Consider the following 24,649-nt stretch of genomic DNA (forward strand, 5'->3'; position numbering starts at 1 on the left):
CGATTGAAAGTGTTGCGTGGATCGTGGTGGTGGTGGTGCATATTGTTTGTTTGGTTGCTACCTTTTCTAGTGGGAGGACAAGCGGTGCATACCGCAAGCTGTTCGTTCTCATACAGATCTTCTTATCTGGTATAGCGAGTCAATAGCAAATTAAACATGTTGATGAATTTGCACAAAGCAACGCCCTGCTCCTATCCTAATATAACCTTTTCAAAATAGAGATCGTTATCAGAGGTTTCACGAAAACAATCGTTATATTACATTGTTAGGTTTTATATTCGTTAACAGGTTTCAAAAAAACAACAATGTTTAGAACTCAAAGCCTAACACACTGCCTATACACTGTTAAAATTATAACATGTCAATTTAACGTAGTGACAGTTTGTTATTAAAACTGAACTCCATTAAAACTTTACCACAATATACGTAACTGTTTGCGATTTGAATTTTCTAGGTTATTGCTTGAAACAACGCAATTTTTACCGTTAAAAATTGACAAAGGAATTCATCTATTTTGAGTTGCCGTTTTTCATAACAAGGTTGTATCCGATTGAAGCATTTCAGTCTTTAAAAATCGTACACGATTCATCGAGACGAGAAACGGGTGAATATTTGTTCAGACGAGTAGTTAGAAATTCTAACGGCTTCAATAGGAAACTACAACCAGAAATAATTTTTTAACACTTTTTCTAAATCTTGGAATAATAAGTGAAAGCTTTTAAACACAAAATCTACGGCTTTCATATAAGATTTCTTACGACTCGCCTTATTTCGGTGGATGTGATCACCGTAGAGTTGCTCCGTCCGTAGCACTATCCGTCACTCGCTAACTAAAGGTAGATTTTAAGCTACGCTGACCGCTACGCGCGACGAGACGCGACAGTCGCGAGCGACTGATATCTACGGGTAACGACATAGCCACAGGTATCAGTCGCTCGTATGTCAACAAAATAATATATTATGCAAATAGATACACACGCACACATGTGGGTAAACCAAGTAGCATGCGATAAATCGCAGTCAGATAATAACCTGCGGAATGCACATTCCTATGCACATGCGTGCGCATTTGCGTACATTTGTTTTACATGCAACTGGCATAATATACGTAGCAAATGTTCGGCATATGTTTGCCGCTAACTCTATTTTTCCTTACGGGGGAGGAAAAAATCCCTACGTGTGTCTGCCTACTGGCATGGTGTGTCCTATTCTCGCACGGGCTTAAACCTCCCCATGCGTCTTGCAAGTCAGCATGGAACTGCGTAGCATTACAGCGTACTACCCTTCTAGTTCTCTGTTCTGCTTCTATTTTCTCTCTACTCTTCTTGTCGGCTGTAACTAGCCAAACTCTGAACTTTATTACCGTGAGACATTTATAAAATAGTAAAAGTAAGTATTAGAAAACGCATATTTAAAGCAGTATGATCGCAGAAGCACTCGGCTGAGGATCATGCGCCTAATAGCCCTTCTAGTTATCCGTTTTCTTCTTTTTCTCTTTTTCTCTCTCTTCTTATCATTGTTGCTCTAAGTATTTAGCTTTTGCTCAAACCCTGAGCTTTATTAACCCTTAACACTTTATAATAGTAGAGATGAATATATGTAAACTCACTTGTAAAGCAGTATGGTCGCCCGCGCAGCGCAGCGTGTGCGGCAGGTCGCAGGAGCACTCGGCCGAGGGTCGCGAGCTCAGTTCCGGGCAGTCCCACTCCGACAACGTGCTCGATACTACGCACAGTATTGATACCGCACCCATAAGCCACATTCTGTGAAGGAAAACAATATTAAGCATGAATCAAATTAATATTATAAAAGCGAAAATGTGTGTTCATGTGTGTGTATGTTAGTTACTCTTTCACGCAAAAACTAGACGGATTTGGCTGAAATTTGAAATAGGAATAGACTATACTCTGGATTATCCTTTGCTACTTTTTGTGATCAAAGAGTTTCCACGGGATTTTGAAAAATTTGAATCCACGCGGACGAAGTCGCGGGCGTCAGTTTGTTTATCATAAATCAAGATAACTTGTTTATTTAAACTACTAACTATATAAAACCGTGGCACCGGCTTTGAATGCTTGATTCATAGAAATAATAAGTACTGTACACCACTAGGTGTAATGTAACACCAAGAATTATTGTTTCCTAATTCCATGGGTTAAATTGCTTTTATATGGAGATATCAACCAATCAATTACTAAATGACAAATTTGTCTCAACGTTCATGAATCGAAATAAAATAAGATGGTACGTTAAAAAGTCACAAAACTTGAAAAGTTACACGAGGAATTTGATTTTTCTTCAATTTAGCATTTTTAGATGAAAACCCGAGGTGGAACGTAAACCATAACGCCTTCAATAAAATATCAACTTGCAATAACTCCAACGCTGCTGCATAACGACCCCAAACATTTACAATATTACTTCCAAACGACCCTAAAATATTCCGTTGCACTGCCATTGCATTTCATTCGACTAACAACTTCTCTCGCGACTTCGTTCGCGTGGATTTAGCCTAGATCATTCTTTGCCTTTAGTCGACATAATAATAGAGCATAGGCTCTGTCAGCGAAAGTCTCCAAAGATCTAAGATCTATAGATCGTACTTTGGCTCTGTTCAGACATAAGCTTCAGTTAAAACGAGACGGTTTTATGTCAGCAGTATAGCGCTTTCTCGTTTTAACAGTGTCGTTAGTCTAAGCAAAGTCAAAGTGCACTCTACAGATCTTAAACTAGGATTAACTATCACAATCCAAGTCTTCAACCATACTCATGCAAAAAATTGCATTGATCCGTTGCGACGAGATTGAAGGGCTATAATATATCGCATTTATAATATTGTAATGAGGATAATAATTTTTATTAATGTTGGTTTACATAATAAGGTCCCTTAATCGTAATAAAAGGCATAAAAATTTTAAAACACAGAAAGACGTGCAGGGAGTCGAGTCTCTATGAAAAATGACCCTGGATGGGTTCGAAACTACATAGTCGGGCTTACATTGACTAAACACCTACCTGAGTATAGCTGGTACTATTTCCTAAACTTAAAAACACAGAAAGACATTCAGTTTTATTTATTTGTATAGATTTGAGCAAATAGTATTTCCATTGCCTGCAAGTTGTCGACGCGGTGCGGGCGTCCGGTCGTCAGTCAGAGGAAACGCGCCATTACGTCGCCGCCACACGCGCTGCAATAGCAATTCTTACACAAGTACCTTCGAGTGCGGCTTGAGTCGCTTTTTGGTTCCATCCTTCAGAAATTCCCATTTAGTTTGTGCTGATTTACTTTCGGAGGCTTGAAACAAATCCGATACGTTCAACTGGAGAAAGTGATTGTAATTTAGTAGTTAATCTTTTTTTTAATGTAATAGGCTAGACATATAGTTCAAAGAACTGATAGACATTGGAGTCCCAAAGCATAACACATAATAGCGAACTTCCACTGGAAAGGGCAACATTGGTGTGCCAATCTGGCAGGGAGTCGCTGGACTCAACGCGCGCAAGCGTAGTATGTAAAAGTCCCTTCAAAAGATCCATGTTCAGCTATGAACGTATAATTTAGTGGTTGACGATGACAATGACGATTCCACTGAAATAGTTTTTTTATTCAGGTACAAGTTAGCCCTTGACTGCAGTCTCATCTGGTGTAAGTGACGATGCAGATAGAATAGCCTATGATAGAAGCGGGCTAACCTGGAAGGGTTATAGCGGTTTTAATTAAACCCATACTGTTTTGATTTCTACACGGCAACATACCGAAATATCGCTTAGTCGCACGGCTAAATCGTTTAGTCGCACGGCTTTGCCGGTAGGGTAGTAATTAGCCACGACCGAAGCCTCCCACCAGGCCAGACCAGAAATTTAGAGATTATAAAATTCCAAATCCCTGTCGGGAATTGAACCCGGGATCTCCCACTAATAAGACCACAGCGCTTACGCGCCAAGGAGGATGTGAGTTCTTGTGAATGTACAATTTTAATGACAACTTTACTCTTTTGTCATTTCCGAATAGTGTAAGTACCTGTTAAACCTCTGGCAGTGAAAATTGTGGCTGTTTCCATTCGCCTGTAACTTGTGGAGTCGGCGCGAGCGTCCGGTCGTCAGTCAGCGGAAACGCGCCATTATGTCGCCGCCACACGCGCTGCAATAGCAATTCTTACACAAGTACCTTCGAGTGCGGCCTGAATCGCCTTTCCACTTTTATTTTTCGCTGTTTCCACAGATTTATATATGCGATCTGTTTCAGCCGATATTGGGAATTATATTATGCTTTACTCGAAATTTTATTTTTTTAAATTATAATTATAGCTTATTAGTTGATATTTATCCACTTTTCACACAAAACATACTCCTTCCTTTTTGATTGCAATTTAGCGGTTTGACGGCAATATCACCTGATGATAAGTGAGAATACAGTTAAATCATAAACCAGTCAAGTACAAATCGCAATCGTACGCGAAGAGTTCCATACCATCGTACAAGATAACACTATGTACCTCAAGGTACCTACTTTTATTTTTTATTTATTTGCATGGCAGCCCTTTTCAAATTTTTAAATTTCAAATTTATTTATTTTCAAAAAGTCATACATCTTAAATTTGATAACTTAGGTACACCTATAATACTTATTTGTACGCACAATACACAGTATGATTTTGGTCATATATAGTATGGTTTGGTGGTTATGAGGTTGGTTTTGATCTTGGTTTTTTTATTATTTGTTGTTATAGCAATGAAAATACCCTTTTTTTTAAATCTCACCTCTCTACTTATTATGGTTCGTGAGAAATAGACCGCTGACAGACAGACAGACGGATGCATAGCGGAGACTTAGTAATAGGGTCCCTTTAGCATCTTCTGAGTAAAGAACCCTAAAAAGCGCTATACTATTCCGATGACAAAAAATAGTCTATGGCTAATAAATATCAGAAAAGTACACAAGATTCCTTCGGGAGCAATGTGGAGGTGCCTTTATTTGACATGATGACAATAAAACCGAGTGCAGATCTATTGATAACAGAGGGTGATGGTCGGGCAATGGCCCACTGCGTCTTAGTACTATGAGTACTGAACTGAACACAATTGAGAATACCTTGAACAAATCATCGCTGAATCAATATTTGGTACCTTCTATTATAGTTCCTAGCTAGTTGAAGTAGGTATACAACGAATTGAGAAAAAAAAAACTATACTAATAAATAAAATTGGAGTGTCTGTCTGTAATTTCGAAATAACTACCTCATATTAAGCTCATATGGTTATTTGAATGATACCATAACTGAATCACACGTTTTTAAAATTTTTGTCTGTCTGTCTGTCTGTCTGTCTGTCTGTTTGAAAAGGCTAATCTTTGGAACGGCTGAACCGATTTTGACGGGACTTTCACAGGCAAGTAGAGGATTGACCAGGGCGTAAAATAGGCTACTTTTTTAACCGACTTTCAAAAAGGGAGTTGTGTTTTTCTACCTATGTACACCGAAATCTCCGAGATTTCTGAACCGATTTGCGTCATTTCTTTTTTAATCGATAGAGGAACTTTGCGACATTGTTTCATAAAAAATTTGGAGTCCAACTCCTCAATCCTGATGCTGCAGGGGATCTGACCAATCCACGCGGGCGAAGCTGCGGGCATCAGCTAGTTATAAGTATAAGATATTTTATAAGGATTTTAATTAAATTACATATATTATAAGGATTTTATTAAAAGCATAGAGAAAAGAGACACCAGGACTTGACCAGAAAAAAGAAAACCTGAAGATTGCTGTGAAGCAGACCTATGGAAATATAAAATTGGACAGACGTAATCACTTCCGGTTGAAAGGCTTGGAAAGTTTATTATTGTTAAAATTTGGTGATTCTATTTCCTTTTTTATTCTGTTTGCAGTACATATTATGGTAACTAATAAAATAATATATTTTATTATTTAAAAAAAACACAAATAAGGAGAAATTTCGACATAGCCTTACAAAGCCAAACGTGATAACCTACTTGTATGTTAAAAGGAGAATAATTGTCTAATCGTAAAAACAAACCGAACCGATTGATTGATTCCCAAAGACATACTTGAAGGTAAGATAGGTAGTAGGTACTATAAGTAAGTGATCTATGCTTTAAGTATGAAAAATCGCAACTAAAATGAATTTTCATATGAGAAATAGAAGTTGAATTGCGGATGCTATTTCCCAATACATTTCCCTTACCAATAGAATGCACAGTATTCTCTAAAGAACGTTTGAGACAAAAATATACTGCACGTTAGTGCACCTAACCCCCTGGACTCTGGATCATTTATGGGGGCGATTTGAGCGTAAAGACCGTAGTTTTTTAAACGGTGTTAGGAGAGTCGTTCAGCTCTATTGTTTCCATGGCAACACGTAGACGTTGTATTTATTTGGTTTAGAAGTGCTATTACGTTGGAAGTGAGAGAAAAATGTTTGAAAATATATACGATCGTCACATATTATTTTTATTTAAGACTAGCTGATGCCCGCAGCTTCGCCTGCGTGGATTGGTCAGATCCCCTGCAGCATCAGGATTGAGGAGTTGGACTCCAAATTTTTTATGAAACAATGTCGCAAAGTTCCTCTATCGATTAAAAAAGAAATGACGCAAATCGGTTCAGAAATCTCGGAGATTTCGGTGTACATAGGTAGAAAATAACAACTCCCTTTTTGAAAGTCGGTTAAAAAAGTAGCCTATTTTACGCCCTGGTCAATCCTCTACTTGCCTGTGAAAGTCCCGTCAAAATCGGTTCAGCCGTTCCAAAGATTAGCCTTTTCAAACAGACAGACAGACAGACAGACAGACAGACAGACAGACAGACAAACAGACAGACAAAAATTTTAAAAACGTGTGATTCAGTTATGGTGTCGTTCAAATAACCATATGAGCTTAATATGAGGTAGTTATTTCGAAATTACAGACAGACACTCCAATTTTATTTATTAGTATAGAAAAGCAACTAAACATTTCTAGTAGATATAGTGCATACATTTTGAGAACGCACTCGCCATACAATTGTCATGTTAAAAATACGATTTTAGTACTTTTGACATGACAGGTAGGTACAGGATATTATTTTGAGAGCCGTAGTTAAATGGTAAAATGAAGTTAATCTTATCGGTAAATTGGACAACCAAACAACTACTGGACCGATCGAGATTACAATGTCGCAAAAACCTATATTGACTAGATTTGATCAGAAATTCCTAGAACCGTAGGTATATTATGGTGCAACTTTAGCGAAATTTCAAATGGGTTACGTACCTACTACTTACTGTTAAAATCGTATCAATCGTATAGAAGATTTTTTCAGACGATGAAATATTACATAAACTAGTGAGACAAAAAATCGATAAAAAATACCACTGAGATTGATAAATAGGTACGTTTTCATGAGGAAAATCATCTTTAACTTCATTTATTCAAAATCATAATTTTTGGACAAACCTGAAGAGATTTGCTAGTCCACATAATGAAAAACAAACAAAAACATTTCACTCTTAAATTAATGTTAGGAAACCTCGCCACTTCAGAAACAAAACCTCACTCGACAAAGGGCCCTACGTTTTTATGAAGCCCTTGTAATTCACGACAATAATGAAAATGTAAATGTACTTGAGAGTTGAAACAATAATAAACGCATAACTATTATAAAGCGTGATTTTCGCAAACTCATTTACGTTGAATTTGGTTTACATAACGACATTATCTATTTATTACAAACAAAGCTAACAAAACCTATCGTGTCTCAATATTAACATTTAAGCATTGCGTTTGGAACGTGGAGTTCAGTGGATGATAGGTTCCGTATCAGTCGTTTCTGTCAATCATGACTGATGAATGAATGACGGACCAGAGAATTAATCAGATATTTGTCATGCAAACATCAGTCATCGCATTGAAACCCCATGCCACAATCAACTGCCCAGTATAAAAGTAAAATATCACTCAATAAACGATAGGTAGGATTCAGAAATTCTTTTAATCATGAGTGATGGATGAATAAAGGACGAGAGAATTAATTTAGATATTCATTATGCAAACATCAGTCATCGCATTAAAAACCTAACACAGTAGCAGAAAGTAAAATACCGCCCTACAGGAAAATTAAACAGGATTTCAAAATGACAAAAAATGCATATTTCAGTGATCATGATGAGCTTTACATTTTTTTTTTTTTTCATTTTATTTCATCTTACCTGTTTCTGCATCTTAAAAGGAATCTTTAAAAGATTTACATTAGATTGTTTTGTTCGTTCATTGTAATTCCATCGAAATTAATAACAGATTTTTTGGCTACTTCCAACAGAAGTTACAGTGTGTCTTCACCCTTAACTCACGCATTGCGTAAATGGATAATGCGTGTGATCCTGCGCATTCAGGACGTCATGTCAGTCGCATTTGATTCTCGATCGCAGCCCGTGCCTAAGGTAATTCGTACTTTCAATTTATTACTATAATCCTGTTACATACCTACTTATAAGTAAAGCTCACTCTGGATACGATTTTTGATTTTTGTAACAAATAGTTACTTCTGCAAACTATGAAATTTAATTATTTCTTCAGAGATATGTGTCTAGTTGCAACAACACATATTATACAGAACGCGTGGATTGGTCAGATCCCCTGCAGCATCAGGATTGAGGAGTTGGAATCCAAATTTTTTATGAAACAATGTCGCAAAGATCCTCTATCGATTAAAAAAGAAATGACGCAAATCGGTTCAGAAATCTCGGAGATTTCGGTGTACATAGGTAGAAAAACACAACTCTCTTCTTGAAAGTCGGTTAAAAAAGTAGCCTATTTTACACCCTGGTCAATCCTCTACTTGTATGTGAAAATCCCGTTAAAATCGGTTCAGCTGTTCCGAAGATTAGCCTTTTCAAACAGACAGACAGACAGACAGACAGACAGACAAAAATTTTAAAAACGTGTGATTCAGTTATGGTATCGTTCAAATAACCATATGACCTTAATATGTGGTAGTTATTTCGAAATTACAGACAGACACTCCAATTTTATTTATTAGTATAGATAAGGACATAGGTAATATATACGATTTATAGCTTGACCAAAAAACATGAAAATCCTACTCTGGTGGCGCCGCATTTGCATTTTTCATTGCTACAAGGAGTACATAAATCAGTTCCTTGGTTTTTTGCAACATGGTTAAGTTTTTTAATTTTTCTAATCAGGCTATAAATATTTTAACGGTGTTCTTGATATAAAAGAAAGAGTGGATAAAGCAAACACTTTTAAGCTATTAGTATCCAGTCCCGATACTCACTTGATAACCAATTACTTTCTAAAGATGTCCAAAATAAGGAAAAAATAAGGAAATTCGATCACGAATCAATCTCTAAGGCAAAACAATATTACTTTTTTGAGTACGATGTCAACCAACATTAAGTAGGCGATCCATCAACGCGTGTAAGCCAAAATAAACAAATATATTTCGGTAATAGCGTATTCAGATAAGCTTTCAATCATTTCTTTATTTACACATCGCCTCGCTTGAGGAACTTCTTTTCTAGAGTGATTTTTAACCTTATCCAAAAAAAATTATTATAGACAGCTTTTAGTAAATGTAATCTAGAGTTAGTAATACAGTAGGCGACCGTAGCAAGCACTGCTTTTTTTCTATAAAAACAGACAAAACAGAAGCGTCCATCTGATATGTAATATTCAGAGAAATAACTGCATTTAACTAGGTTTTAAAACTGCATTTTAGCATCACATTATCAAAACACCCATTTTTTTAATTTTTATAGGATGTTTATTTGTTACAATGATTAGACGGGACTAAGTAACAATATCTGGCTATGTAATTCAAGCTATACCGCTTTTGATGGAATTTTCGTCAGCAGGCAAAAGACTATGCTAAGAGTTATTCCGGGAAACTGTCTTCCTGGAGCGGATCTTCTTACCGAGAAATCAAAGAGTTTCCACAGATTTTTTAAGAACCTTAGATTTAGATCTATGTGGACAAAGACACAAGCAAATGCTTGTCTAAATACTTAATTCTAGAAAAGGAGAAACTGACTAACATAATATCCATTTTCACATCATTTATTAAGAGCTATTCCAGCGCTGAACTGGAATGGACGTCGTCTAAAGCTTTACTACTGCAATACTAATGTAAACTGTCACGTTGGTCTAGCTAGTGGTTAGCATGTTCGACTGCAGATGAATATGCCTGATGCCTGAGAAACAGAGCAATGATGAGGTCTATGTTGGAGCGCGCTTGCCTAGAAGGTGCCTATTTACTCTTGCCTTAAAGGTATTCAATGTATTTCAAGCTAAAGGAAACGCAAACGCCGGAAACACATTCCACACCTTAGCGGCTCGTATCAGAAACGTTGAGCAAAAACGTTTCGTACGAGTAGATTGAATGTCCACCACATATTATTGAAGGTGCCAACGTTCACGGTTTCTCGCTGGTAGAACGGTGACGGTGAGGATCTTCTTAAATTTATATGTAAGTTGATGATTTTGTTGTATAGAAACACGCGTTGTTTTCGGAAGTCCATGATTACAAGGAACCAAAAGTTTAATTTGCTATAATTCGCAAAACCAGATGTTGCATTTGCACCACACAGATTTGTCTTGTTTAGCGGATTATAGCAAATTAGCTGACGCCCGCGACTTCGTCCGCGTGGATTTGTCCCGTGGGAACTCTTTGGTTTTCCGGGATAAAAAGTAGCCTATGTGCTAATCCATCAATACAAATCCGTCCAATGGTTTTTGTGTAAAGGAATAACAAACATACACACACACACACACACACACATACATACACACAAACTTTCGCCTTTATAATAAGTGTAAAGTGTGATTAAGCTTTTGGTTCCTTGTATGTATGATTTTGGTTGTTTCATATAGTGGTCCAAGTTCAACATGCGTTGCCAGCTCCTGCTCCTCTGGCTTGCGTTGTCCGTGGTGCCGAACACGTACGGACACGCGAGGACCTTCACACGATGTCAGCTGATGAGAGAACTACTCCGGTACAACTTTTCACGAACAACTGTACCTTACTGTAAGTATTTCCTTATTTAAATTGTTCTTATTGACAAATTATCTCCTTTTTTTTTCTCTTCATATTATATTCATAAAATTTCATACTTCTGCGTTTACAAACTGTTGACTAGTCACCCGATTTTATTTTATTTTTAGATGCAGAGAATCAAGTTGAGATATTTTTATTCATTATAGGCAAGCGCTTGACCACAATCACACCTGATGGAAAGTGATGATGTGGCCTAAGATGGGACGCGTTTACCTACAAATCGTTCGTACGATTTACAAAGCGTTCTTTATCGTTGCTCAGATTTTACTTAAGTAAAAAGAGACTATAATATTATGTAAGAGACAAATTTGTCTTGTTCTCACGCTAGCTGAGATTTATAGAGAGCAATTTATTACAAATCTCAGCCAATCTAAGACTGAAATCTATAGAGCGTAGGTACTTTGACTTTGCTCAGGCTTTACTGAAAGTTAAAGCGAGACATTTTTATGTGAGAGACATAACTGTGCCATTAACCACAGAGTAGGATAGTTTTAACTATGTCTTAAATCTGAGAAAAGTTAAAATACCTACGTTTAACAGATCTCAAGCTAAGAAAACTACTTTAATTACACTACGCATTTGGATGCTCCTTATATTTCAAAACGCTTCATTTATAAATTAAAAAAGAAAAACAGCAAGCACAAGAAAAAGTATCCAATTTTCTTTAACAAATCCGGAGAAAGCAAAATAGATGTTCAGGTAAAGAAAACAACGTAGTTACAAAGTGAAATGGAGCCTGGCCGGCTAACCGCGGGGAATGGCCAAATTTAAGGGCCTTAATTCTCATTAGAACTTATGGCCCGAAGAGAAAGAAGGTCAAATAAAGAATCCTTAAAAACATTGTCGGTGACAATATCGTGTGGAAGAAATTGCTTAGTAAATTGATGGTTAACCATGTATTCTTGGGCAAGATGTTCTGTTTTATTTATTTAAGCACTAGTATTTTACAGTTTTAGTTGATGCTACTCTGATATGCTATTTAAGTATAGAACTTTTCTATCGATAACCTACATTTTTTTTCGTTCGTTATATTAGAAGCAATTATGTTTCCAAAGCTTAAAACAAGAGAACAGCCAGGATTTTTTGTCAGTATTGTTTCATGCAGTGTTTGTTCCATGCTAAAACCAACTGTACAAAGATTTCACTCCTACTCTGCCTTTCACGTCTTATTGGGAGATTAGTTGCATCTTGCGTACTTATCAAGCGCTATCGATAATATAATTTGATTAAGAGCTCGTTCACACAGACTGCGTAAGCGTATCATACCATTGCGTTGTAATGTATGGAACTGTATGAAACATGGCATACCGCGTGGCGTGAACGTTCACGTAGACGTAATGCACGCAGTTACGTCTATGGGTTCACACGCGTCACTACGCACGTGTCATGTGTACGTGTTGCATACGCAATTAGTGTGAATTGGCCATTATGCTTTCACCTAATAATTTCTGGATCCCTGAAGTAGATGTGGCGCTAATGCTACACCGGAACGACTTAGTTAGTATATTGTTCTAGTCTCATAGTTATCAAGCGTTATGGATAATGATATGATTGATATGCATTCTCCTAACAATTCCTGGATCCCTAAAGGGGAAGTGGCACTGACGTTGTCTAATATAACAGATACATTAGCGAACTGAGAGCTACTCACATGAATCTATCTGCTTAATTAGGCGTGTGATAAATGCATAACCATAAGCATAATGTAATCAATATTATAGGTACTTCCAAAGTATTTTTAACTGACTTCAAAAAAGGTGAAGGTTCTTAATTCATTTTTTTGAGGGGCTAATATGGAGTCACAAAAAAAAATTATGAAAAATAGTTATTTATATTTATATATAATATTTTTTTTAATATAATATATATATAATAATTTACATATAATAATATTTCCTCGTCAAATTTTGTCAAGATCGGTTCAACTCTTGAACCATGAAACACCAAGGACAGACAGAAGGACTGACAGACAGAAAGATAGAGAGACTCACTTTCGTTGAGACTACACTAACTTCGAACCCTTATTTTACTCTCTATAATAAATTTTCAAAATGCTTTCTTGTCTGTATACCAAATTTCAGCCCGTTCTGACCAGCAGTTTGAGCTGTGGTTTGATTGATCAGCTAGTCAGTCAATCAGTCAGTCAGCTTTTCCTTTCATATATTATATTTAGATTATGAATGTTATATCAATATTTATTCTAGAGTTAAACAGTTAACATACTTTGTGTAAAGTGAAAACTGCCTTTGCTCGGGTGTGGCGTAACCCTTTTCTTCAGAAATCGAGTAGGCGGAGCAGAGATTGCTTATATTATCATGTCTCAAAATTAATGATCCCAGAAATGTTATAGCGAAACCAAATGTACTGTAAGGCAATATTACGGACAGTATATTAATATTGCTAATATATTTCGCACATTGAATAAGATTTAATTACTAATGCCTATTCATTCTCAGCTCCTCAAACTAAGTTACCGAAGTAAATCGAAGCCAACTTTGCCTTATATGATATAAGTTATTGATGAGCATTCGGAATTTGTGGTTTCAGTTTGACTTGTGTTAATCATCATCAGCAAAGTTCCATTTTCGTTTAATTCTTCGTTTTCCAAAATTGGAACAAGTTTTCCAAAATTAAATTTTGAAAAGATTTAAAATTCTAAACTGCTAATATCAGATACTGCCAGATACTGCCAGAGATAATTTAACAAAGGAACAATTTGGAATACAACTATAAAGTTAGCCTCACCCGCAAAATTAGACAAAACTAGCGACTAACGTCATAAAGTTCGCACGTACTTGAGACCTTTCAGCCACCTGGGTTCCTTTCGCGATATCAATGGACAGAACAAATTCAAAGCGTTGAGCGCGCTTTTGATTTAGAGCAGTATCAATTTGAATTAATTCGGATTAGGGCCGGGTCCCTTTACAGTGTCAATTAAACCGGAGCGCCAACAATTTTAAACTTAAATGAAAGAGGCTCTCGAAATGTTTTGTCATTTGAATCATGCCCCCTTTTTATGCAAATTAGAGATCTCTAAGTTCACCGTGAACGCTTATTAAGGTCGACAATTCATTCGGTTTCGTCTCTTAATATTGTTATAAGAATTAGGTATTTTAAAGTCTGTGAATTTAATTTGCCTCGCCAGGGAGGACTTATTTAGTTTATTCTTTTGCAGGGTCTTTGTAAAACAAATTAAGAAAGGTATAAATTATTCACCTACACTAAAAAAAATTCTTCGAACAATGCTTGTTGGTTAGGAGACGGCTTTACTACATAATGTACTCTCATAAGAAAGCTCAGAGTTAATAGAGAGAGCTGCTAGTAGTATTTTTCATGACATATCTAGTATCGATTCCTGAACAATTAATGAAGAAATTCGTAGAAGAACCATAGTACCTATAACTCCCACAGCTGAATGAGGCGAAAAACTGAAGTAGCTCTTGGTAGGACACGTAAGCATAGATTAGATATTAAAGAGCCAAGGTGGGAAGTCTACAAACCGAAGCCGAATTGCAAAGCAGTGTTCATAGACTACCACTAGGTGACGACTAATGCAACGACCATGGAGACCATGTTCAAATTTCTTCAAGAGACGTATGCCCAGAAGTGGATGCTAGTGGGTTAAGCGGAAACAAATCGGAAGCTTAAAGTTTGCTCATCTATACTATACTAATATTATAAAGAGGTAAAGTTTGTAAGTTTGTTTATACAAAGTAAGTTCTAGAACTACCGGACGATTTTGACAATTCTTTCACCAATAGAAAACTACATTCTTCCTGAGTGACATAGACTGTAATTTATTTTCAAGCACCCGTGCAAAAGCACGGGTTGCTAAGTTATCTATAAAGGGGCATAGTCTAGTCATTATAGCTGAAGCTAGAGTAAAAAGATAAAACAGCGTGTAATTTTTCATTCCAGAATCCTTTACCTGGCTTTCCTTTTTCTCCGGGCCATAAGTTCTAATGAGAATTAAATCCCCTGTTTCACAATTCGCTGCGGTAAGCGGTAGCCAGTCAGGCTCCATTTCACTTTAACTACGCTGTTTTCTTTACCTAAACGTCTGCCAACCAGAGATTTGTATTTCTAGAGCATTCAATGTCTTTTGAAATAAATAAATAAATATTCGATTTTGCACAAGCCTTGCAGGCTTTTTTATTTTCTCCGTTCCTCTATACGAAGGAGATGCTTGTTAATACTTCGAAGAAACAGCTAAGGTACTTGAAATGAAAGTTTACATAAGAATACTATGGATATCCTGGAGAGACAAATTAAGAAATGGTTTTTTTTTATTTACTATAGGCACACCTGATAGAAAGTGATGATGTGGCCTAAGATGGACGCGTTTACCTAAAAGATGCGTATCCATTTTTATCATAAATCATGATACATTAATACAGGTATAATAACAGTAAGACACAAACTTATTTATAGTATCTTGATTTTTTTCAAAAATATTTTTTCAGTTCCAAGGGTTCCAAGCTTATGTTTAAGTTATTGTTTTTTTGTTTTTAACTAGGCTATCTGCAACCGATCGTATTAAGTTAGAATAAAAGCCGATTTTGGAATACGTCACAATTATCTGTATCTAATCATAAATGGGGATGCTTTTTTCACACCTGATGCATGGAGTTTGCTCCTCTAGTAAAACAACAAATCTATACTGCCAATCGTATATTTAACCGTCTACGAATTTCTCAAGGAAAATTGGATCCCTTTCCTGTCCTCCATGTTTGACTATTAATTAAATTCAGAGGTTATTCATAAGATTATGTCGTCGTCTGGCTCAGTGTTACATACTTCGATTATAATTAACCCTTGATTAAAACAAAACATGAACCCTCAGCTTCAAATTAACTAAGCAACACGTGATTTTAGTGAAAATTCGTGGAACCTCGGGTGATAAGTAGGTCCGCGTACTCTGTGAGACTTAATTACTATAGTACCGAATTTAGGAAATGTTGGTTAATTGTTTAATGTTTAAAAAAAACCACAAGGCGACGGTTTATACTCATTGCCCCGTGCCGAAAATTTGTACTTGTATATTTTTTATTCAAGCGACTGTTAATGTCATTTAGTAGCGAAACATTGCAGTTATCGAAACTACTTACTTTGAACCTGAAATAACACATAGCTTTAAAATACTATTTATATATAATGTGGTTAAAATTATTTACTTAGAATCCTTGAAGTTTAGGTAAAACACAATCATAAAAACTATAAATACCTATATCTACGCAGAAAACCTACCTATTTACAGGCAAAATCTCATGTTCTAGACTCAGCGATTTGAGCTGTATTTTTTAAAAATGTTTTTATGTTGTTTGTATATATTATGTTGATAGTCAGTAAGCCAGTTTATCATTTTATCTGTACCTACCTCCCTATAAATTTGTTGTGTATATTTATAACAGCTTGGTATCATTTCTAATAGTCAAAAGTATATTTACGTTTAATATTTTTGTAGGGGTGTGCCTGATCGAACACGCCAGTGGAAGAACAACGGAGAAAGTAACCAACCACAACAATTCCTACACCAGCTTTGGACTATTTCAGGTACCATTTTAATTATATTTATTACTAGAGGATGCCTGCGACTTCGTTCGCGTGGATATAGGTTTTTAAGGGGAATGGAAACTGTTTGATTTTAAAAAGTTGCCTATGTCAATAACAGTGACGCAAGCTACCCCGGTAAGTGCCATACAAATTGGTTACCGGATGGATTTTTAGGAATCCCGCGGGAACTCTTTGATTTTCCGGGATAAAAAGTAGCCTATATCCGTCCCCGGGATATAGGCTACCAAATTTCGTCAGAATCGGTTTAACTGTTGGACCGTGAAAAGGTATCAGACAGACAGACAGACAGACAAGCAGACAGACAGACAGACAAGCAGACAGACAGACAGACACACTTTCGCTTTTATAATATTAGTAAGTATGGATTTTTTCAATTTACTGCCTTTCCAGATGTGGATGTACTCATAAGATACTACGTTAAAACTGCTATTAAAGTGTAATAAACCGATTTGTTTTTCTAATTCATTTTTATTGCATGATAGGCTTGTGCTTAACGAAAATCAAGCTTAAATTACAAGTGTAAATTAAAAATTTATAACACCCCCGACAAGTGAAGTTTACAGTAGAAAAGAGCTGATAACTTTCAAACGGCTGAACCGATTTTCTTGGATTATAGCTAAGAACACTCTCGATCAAGCCACCGTTCAAACAAAAAAAAACTAAATTAAAATCGGTTCATTAGTATAGGAGCTACGATGCCACAGACAGATACACAGACACACAGATAAACAGATACACACGTCAAATTTATAACACCCCTCTTTTTGGGTCGGGGGTTAAAAAAGCAATTATGAGGTCTAAGGTAGAACGCGCTTACCTAGTTAGTTGTTAGTTCTACTCTTTTCTTTGTTGATATGTGGTTCTGTTTTCTTTGATACATCCCAAATTCCATAAGAGGTCTTCACAAAATTTTCTAATTAATTTGTTATTATTTTCCGCAAAACCCTTATCTTCCTTACAACGTTGAAAATTAATCTGAATACCAAAGCTAAGCCGCATTTTAAATATTATGTCGTTATTATAACATGAGAACATCCGCAGTATATAAAACACTGCGGTCTCCCAACGGGACTAATTACGCTCCGGACAAAATATTGTTATGTTTGTAAAATATCGCTTACGAATTTTGTTACGCATTCTTCTTAAATGATGCCCGCGATATCACCCGCATGGACTGTATATTTGTTTGTTTAGGGTCAAATCTTTCAAGCTAAATTAGAACCACTACCTCTTAAATCCACTAACTAAACCAACGTGAAATATTCAACTTTGTAGTTGAATATTTCACGTTGGGTTAGTTCTGACGACAATACATTTCTGTGGTAAAAATGGCATAAGTATAGACATCAATAGCTCCAGGTAAAGAAACTCTTCAACGATCAGCAGTGCCGACACGAAATTTGATATTACGCATTGCCGGTTTTAAGTTTTACCATGACAATAATGGTTGCTACCATTGGCTTACAATTTGTAAATCAATGGCTTCGTTCAAGGTTGAGTCCTAATTAGGCAACTCTTGAATGGTTAGCAGCACAGATATGAAAACGCACAAAAAAATATAGTGAACAGCTTGTACCTATTCTAGTTTTTAACTATGAGCTAATTTTACAAAATTAATTTTTATGTCCTGATTCCTGAAATCAGAGCAGAAGCGCTGCGACTCAAGTTCACATTCAAATCTAGGGCAACATTTTCAAGTGTAGCCACACTGTTTAATAAAAAAATTTCAAAAGAAAAATAAAACCGATTTCAAAAACCAAAAACACTAAAAAGTAGAAAATAATCTTTGTTTAGCTACACATGTAATGTACCTAGGTATGAAGTCGAGCGAGCATATTAAAACAAAATTAGAAATCCAAGAGTGAAGCTCGCCCGACTTCATACCTAGGTACATTACATGTGTAGCTAAACAAATATTATTTTCTACTTTTTAGTGTTTTTGGTTTTTGAAGTCGGTTTTATTTTTCTTTTGAAATTTTTTTATTAAACAGTGTGGCTACACTTTTTAGTGGCCCCACTGTACTATAATATGCTATGCCCAGTTAAAACCCTACTGTTTACTAAGCTATTACAGTGATCGCGAGCAATTTGCTCTTATCCATTGAGGAGTTCTGTTCTCCATCTCCAAAGATATTCATCAGATCTTCACCAAATTTATATGGGACCATTTGCACAGTATACTCTTTCAAACAAAAAAAAAATTTCCAAATCGGTCCAGGGGTCTTTGAGTAATCGGGGAACATACATAAAAAAAAAAAAAAGATCCCGACGAATTGAGGACCTCCTCCTTTTTTGGAAGTCGGTTAAAATAGCAATTTATTTCCAGACATAGGTATAGGTAGTTCTTTATTAGCTAACTTTTAGCCTAACCTAACCTAACCTAACTTTTTATGGATCCGTACCCGAAAGGTGCCAAAGGGACCGTCTGTCCATCCGTCCGTACATCCGTCTATCTGCCAGCGGGCTGTATCTCATTGTAATTTTCACAAAATGTCATATTTATTGCCGGTTTAACAACAAATACTTAAAATTTAAATATGGCCGCCATAAAAATTAAAAAAAAATTAAAAGTATTTTATCTTGTACGAATGTACGGACCCCTTCGTATATGCACTGGACCGATTGTTTTATTGCCATGAACTAGGTAAAAGTGTACATAATAATATCTGTATAGAAGACAGTAGAATACATTCGCCCTTAAAATCAATTAAGGTAATTGCTATTTGACAAATCGCAAAAATGCTGTACTTTGAAGTAAATTGTTTATTTTTCTAAAGCATTAACAGCTATTAAATACATGCAATTAAAAACTTCAGTTTGTGAAGATTATAAGGGCCTCTTTTTATTTAGTATACATTATCCCAATAAAAAAAAAACCAAGTTGAAAACATTGCTGTTCGCAACTTGTTCTGTAAAAGTTTTCTTTAACATCTTGATACTTTGAAGCCAACCTCCAGAAAATGATATGTTTAGGTTTAGCAATCAATTTTAACTGTTAGTTTTATACTAAATGTTTTTCGTTTCTTAAATAATCTAAAACTAACCAAAAAACTTCCTGTGCTATTTATTTTCTTGCAGGCGCTCTATGGAATTCAGTGTCCACTGGACTGTCATGGCGGAAGGACTGTGCGCGTCATTTCGTCGCAAAATATTATTTAAAATGAATTTAAGCTTATTATTTTTGAATGAAAGTTGTGTTTATAATCGTTGAAAAATAAAATAGGGATTTTTTCATTTCTAAATGAAGCCTGCTTATATACTAAATTTTATTCTAAAGTTACGGTTTTACCAGGTAAATACTCGGAGGTTGTCATAGATTATGATGACAGATAGTAAGTGTTCTAAATAGGTATTATACCTATGTTAGGAGATAGCGCGCCTCGTTCCGGGTGCCGTGTTCCGAAATGGATTTCGTAGTAGTGCAAGTTTGGTGCAAGCCCCACATGACGGAGGGGTATGCGTCAGGCATTTCCTGTGTACAAAAAAAAGACCTATATTTCGGATCCATATTTCATCACTGACAATATGCACTATTCAAAGACTGTTCTTCAAGCATTGAGGAATTTTGGACAGAGACATCTCGAAGGTTCCCGAAGGCTGCCTGAGTTAGATTTGTCGGCTAGCTAGCTTTTTTCGAAATTGGACTTACTTAGCTGGATTGTGTGTTAGAGCTTTCTTATGAGATATTATATGTACATAATATAACCATGGGTCTCATAAGAAAGCTCAGATTCATGCTGCGGGCAATGGGGAGAGCCTAAAGGTTGGAACGCCATTTCGGCGGCCGTGTTTCCTGCCATATATACCTTAGATACCTGCAAGCCAAGAGTGAATAGGCATCTTCTAGGTAAGCGTGCTCCAACTTGGACCTCATCATTGCTTTCTTTAAAGCATGATTGTCGTCAAGCGCAAGCGCAAAGATTCAGGCGGCGCAAACCCGTAGCATGTGGAAGACCCTATTAAAGACCTATGTTCACTGTGGACGTCTGTCGGTTGATGTTGATGATTATGTCTTTAGTGCAAGTAGTTCAGTAGTTTCAGAGTTTATCGATAACAAACAAACAAACCTTTCCTCTTCATAATATATGTAGTTAGTAGCGCAAACTTGGAAAAAAATCTCGTGGACACTCTTTGATTTTCCGAGATAAATGTCATTTTACCTGACAGCCCTAATCAATTTTATCACTGATATTAATAACTAATTCATAACCGTTAAACCTAAGTGTAAAAATCTCGTTTTTCTAGTCGAGTTCCGTAGGCTCTTTGAACCCACTGCATTATTATCCCAAGAAAACCTACCATTAGATGTAGGAATAATGGAAAGAGGTCACAACCCTCAGCAATAAAGAATACGATGCGGAGAGAGATGTCACTCTCAAGGTCTTTAAATGTATCCATGCAAAAAACCACGTCGACTGGTTGCTCCGTTGCAGCGTGATTGAATATTAAACCAACAAACACACTTTCGCATTTGAAATATGGCCAGTGATTATAAGAAACAGTTTAAATCTCTCTCTGCTCTCTGAGAGACGTTAGGCAAAGTGAACACGAATTATGACACTTCTGTGTTCTTATACAAGCTTAGGTCTCTCAATTTTGTCAATTAATGTCAAATTTCTTTCTCAGATCAAAACCTAGTAAGTGGTTTAAATTCAAAAGAAGTTTAGGCCGTAGCTCTTTTTGGTCCAATGCGGAATGGCATACTTCACACACCTTTGAGAACATGGAAAACTTGCAGGTATGCAGGTTTCCTCACGATGTTTTCCTTCGCCGTTAAAGCAAAGTGATATTAAATTGCTTAAAACGCACATAACTGAAAAGTTAGTAGTGCGTGATTCCGGGATCGAACCCCCGACCTTCGATTAGGAGGCGGACGTTCTAACCACTAGGCTATGACAGTTTTTAAATTAAAGGGGTTTAAATATTTTAGTGTGAAGACTGGCCAACACATTTATTCATTACATGTGCATCATTTTCTTTTTTAGGGTTCTGTACCTCAAAATGAAAAACGGAGCTCTTAAAGGACCACTTTGCTGTCTGTCCATTTGTCCGTCCGTCCGTCAAGAAAACCTATACAGTACTTCCCGTTGATCTAGAATCACGAAATTTGTTCTCGGATTTATTCCTTTACTTGGGCTATGAGAGTTGAGACCTATCTACCTGCCCATAATTCTAGGTTAACGGGAAATACCCTATCGGTTTTCTTGACAGACACGACAGACGGACAGACGGACAGAAAGACAGACAACAAAGTGATCCTATAAGGGTCCCGTGTTTCCTTTTGAGATATGGAACCCTAAAAACATTATGTAAGTATGCAAAGTATTTCCCTTGCAAACCATATTTTAACAGTTGACATGTAGAGGTCATTGACTTTTCCTATCTTACTTTTAAGTTTTAATGCATTATTAAGTATTTACTGTTTTGACATGGTATTTAGATAATGGGTGATATTTATTTTATTTAATCTAATTCCTTTTAAAAACTTAGTAAGGCGCATTAATCTATAAAAACCTAGCCAGTTCAAAGACTTACTATGTTTTAAAATGGTCAAAGCGACTTACTAGCTTTTAATTTTACTTTAATGTGGGTGTCCTTACAATACAACGGGACATACTATGAAAGTTAGGCTTATGACATAAAACGTTTTTTGGAAAAATGACATTTACTTTGTTTTGATATGGGGCGGTCGATATAATTAGGTACTAGGGTAAAGGCTCGAGTAAATGAACAGATTAGACGTTTTTACATGTATTAAGAGCTGGAATAAAAAACCGGCTGATATACCTTTTTTAAATATTTTCTTACAAATTCTTACACTTTTTTCAATTTCAATTTCAAAACCGTGTTCCGTTCAAACCGTTCAAAAGTGCGTGTGCGTGCGTCCATGTGTGTGTGTGAGTGTGTTGTATGTTTGTACGAGTGTTTGTGAGTGTGGTATTGCGTTGTATAACCACATGAGTAGCGAACAGAGTCAAAGCTTCATACAAGCGCGCTACGATAGGTACACTACTACAAGCTTGAGGCGCGTGTGTGCGTGAGCACAGGCGCTACGTCGCGTACGGAGAGAAATCGGTTTATACCGGCTCGTCCTGTGCTCAAGCTCAGGGGCTGCAGTACACGTCGCGCGTCGTGTTTTCATTTAATTTAATGTTAATGATAATAATTTAAATAGTGTTTAAAATCTATTTTCTTGAACTGTCATAGATTTTGTTCAAAATCAATATCTGAGGATCCCTAGGATCACAAAACAGGAAATTGTTACCAAAATTTAAAAAAATCGACGCCATTTTGAAATTCTTTGTTAATTGACCGATTTCGTTCAAAATCGATATTTAGAGCTCCCTGGGATCACAAAATAAGAAACTGTTACCAAAATTTAAAAAAGTCGACGCCATTTTGAAATTCTTTGTTAATTGACCGATTTCGTTCAAAATCGATATTTAGAGCTCCCTGGGATCACGAAATAAGAAACTGTTACCAAAATTTAAAAAGTCGACGCCATTTTGAAATTCTTTGTTAATTGACCGATTTCGTTCAAAATCGATATTTAGAGCTCCCTGGGATCACGAAATAAGAAACTGTTACCAAAATTTAAAAAAGTCGACGCCATTTTGAAATTCTTTGTTAATTGACCGATTTCGTTCAAAATCGATATTTAGAGCTCCCTGGGATCACGAAATAAGAAACTGTTACCAAAATTTAAAAAAGTCGACGCCATTTTGAAATTCTTTGTTAATTGACCGATTTCGTTCAAAATCGATATTTAGAGCTCCCTGCAATCACAAAATAAGAAACTGTTACCAAAATTTAAAAAAGTCGACGCCATTTTGAAATTCTTTGTTAATTGACCGATTTCGTTCAAAATCGATATTTAGAGCTCCCTGGGATCACAAAATAAGAAACTGTTACCAAAATTTAAAAAGTCGACGCCATTTTGAAATTCTTTGTTAATTGACCGATTTCGTTCAAAATCGATATTTAGAGCTCCCTGCGATCACAAAATAAGAAACTGTTACCAAAATTTAAAAAAGTCGACGCCATTTTGAAATTCTTTGTTAATTGACCGATTTCGTTCAAAATCGATATTTAGAGCTCCCTGGGATCACGAAATAAGAAACTGTTACCAAAATTTAAAAAAGTCGACGCCATTTTGAAATGCTTTGTTAATTGACCGATTTCGTTCAAAATCGATATTTAGAGCTCCCTGGGATCAAAAAATAAGAAACTGTTACCAAAATTTAAAAAAGTCGACGCCATTTTGAAATTCTTTGTTAATTGACCGATTTCGTTCAAAATCGATATTTAGAGCTCCCTGGGATCACAAAATAGGAAACTGTAACCAAAATTTAAAAAGTTGGCACCATTTATAATTCTTTCTAAATTGACTGATTTCGTTCAAAATCGATATTTAGATCTATTGATCGATATTTAAACTAGGCAATCACAACAAAAACAAACTTTACCATCTTGTTGAACAAATAACTATTGTTAATTAAATTGTATCCTCCAGTGCCAACCCTACCAAAATAGTTATAAAATTTGCTCGCTTCTTAGAAGCTTTGCCTCTGTTTGCTACTCTGTGGTATAACACCATGTTAGTAAATCTTAGTATATTTTTAACCGACTTTAAAAAAAGGAAGAGGTTCTGAATTCGTCGGTATCTTTTTTTTTATGTATGTTCCCCGATTACTCAAAGACGCCTGGACTGATTTGGATTTTTTTTTTGTTTGATAGGGTATACTTTGCAAGTGGTCCCATATAAATTTGGTAAAGATCTGATGAATATCTTTGAAGATGGAGAACAGAACTCCTCAATGGATAAGAGCAAATTCAATTTTTTTTTAATGTATGTTCACCGATTGCTCAAAGACGCCTGGACCGATTTGGAAATTATTTTTTTTTGAAAAGCTAGGTATACTTTGCAGGTGGTCCCATATAAATTTGATGAAGTTCTGATGAATATCTTCTGAGATGGAGAACAGAACTCCTCAATGGATAAGAGC

The 24,649-nt window shown here is 36.1% G+C and overlaps 2 protein-coding genes and 1 long non-coding RNA gene across 4 annotated transcripts in view; 2 read left to right on the plus strand and 1 right to left on the minus strand.

Annotated features, from left to right (window-relative positions):
• LOC123865032 (protein artichoke) overlaps nt 1–24,649 on the minus strand; it is a 104,678-nt gene that overhangs the window by 23,561 nt on the left and 56,468 nt on the right. The window contains exon 1 of one of the 2 annotated variants that reach the window (XM_045905850.1): nt 1,610–1,777. In XM_045905850.1, the coding sequence (XP_045761806.1) occupies nt 1,610–1,762 (153 nt within the window). In that variant the 5' untranslated portion in view covers nt 1,763–1,777. Of the gene's footprint in view, nt 1–1,609; nt 1,778–24,649 lie in introns of those variants that run through there. The other variant, XM_045905849.1, reaches the window with a different exon arrangement.
• LOC123865035 (lysozyme-like) overlaps nt 1–24,649 on the plus strand; it is a 74,365-nt gene that overhangs the window by 20,598 nt on the left and 29,118 nt on the right. The window contains exons 2-4 of the mRNA XM_045905853.1: nt 8,313–8,433; nt 10,886–11,039; nt 16,534–16,622. Coding sequence (XP_045761809.1) covers nt 8,362–8,433; nt 10,886–11,039; nt 16,534–16,622 — 315 coding nt within the window. The 5' untranslated portion in view covers nt 8,313–8,361. The remainder of the gene's footprint in view (nt 1–8,312; nt 8,434–10,885; nt 11,040–16,533; nt 16,623–24,649) is intronic.
• Nucleotides 12,165–16,175, plus strand: LOC123865036. Its single transcript, XR_006795881.1, has 3 exons — nt 12,165–12,175; nt 14,385–14,390; nt 16,125–16,175. It is a non-coding gene; the product is annotated as an uncharacterized LOC123865036 (long non-coding RNA).

Source organism: Maniola jurtina, chromosome 5 (assembly GCF_905333055.1).
Source record: "Maniola jurtina chromosome 5, ilManJurt1.1, whole genome shotgun sequence".
Classification (NCBI taxonomy): domain Eukaryota; kingdom Metazoa; phylum Arthropoda; class Insecta; order Lepidoptera; family Nymphalidae; genus Maniola; species Maniola jurtina.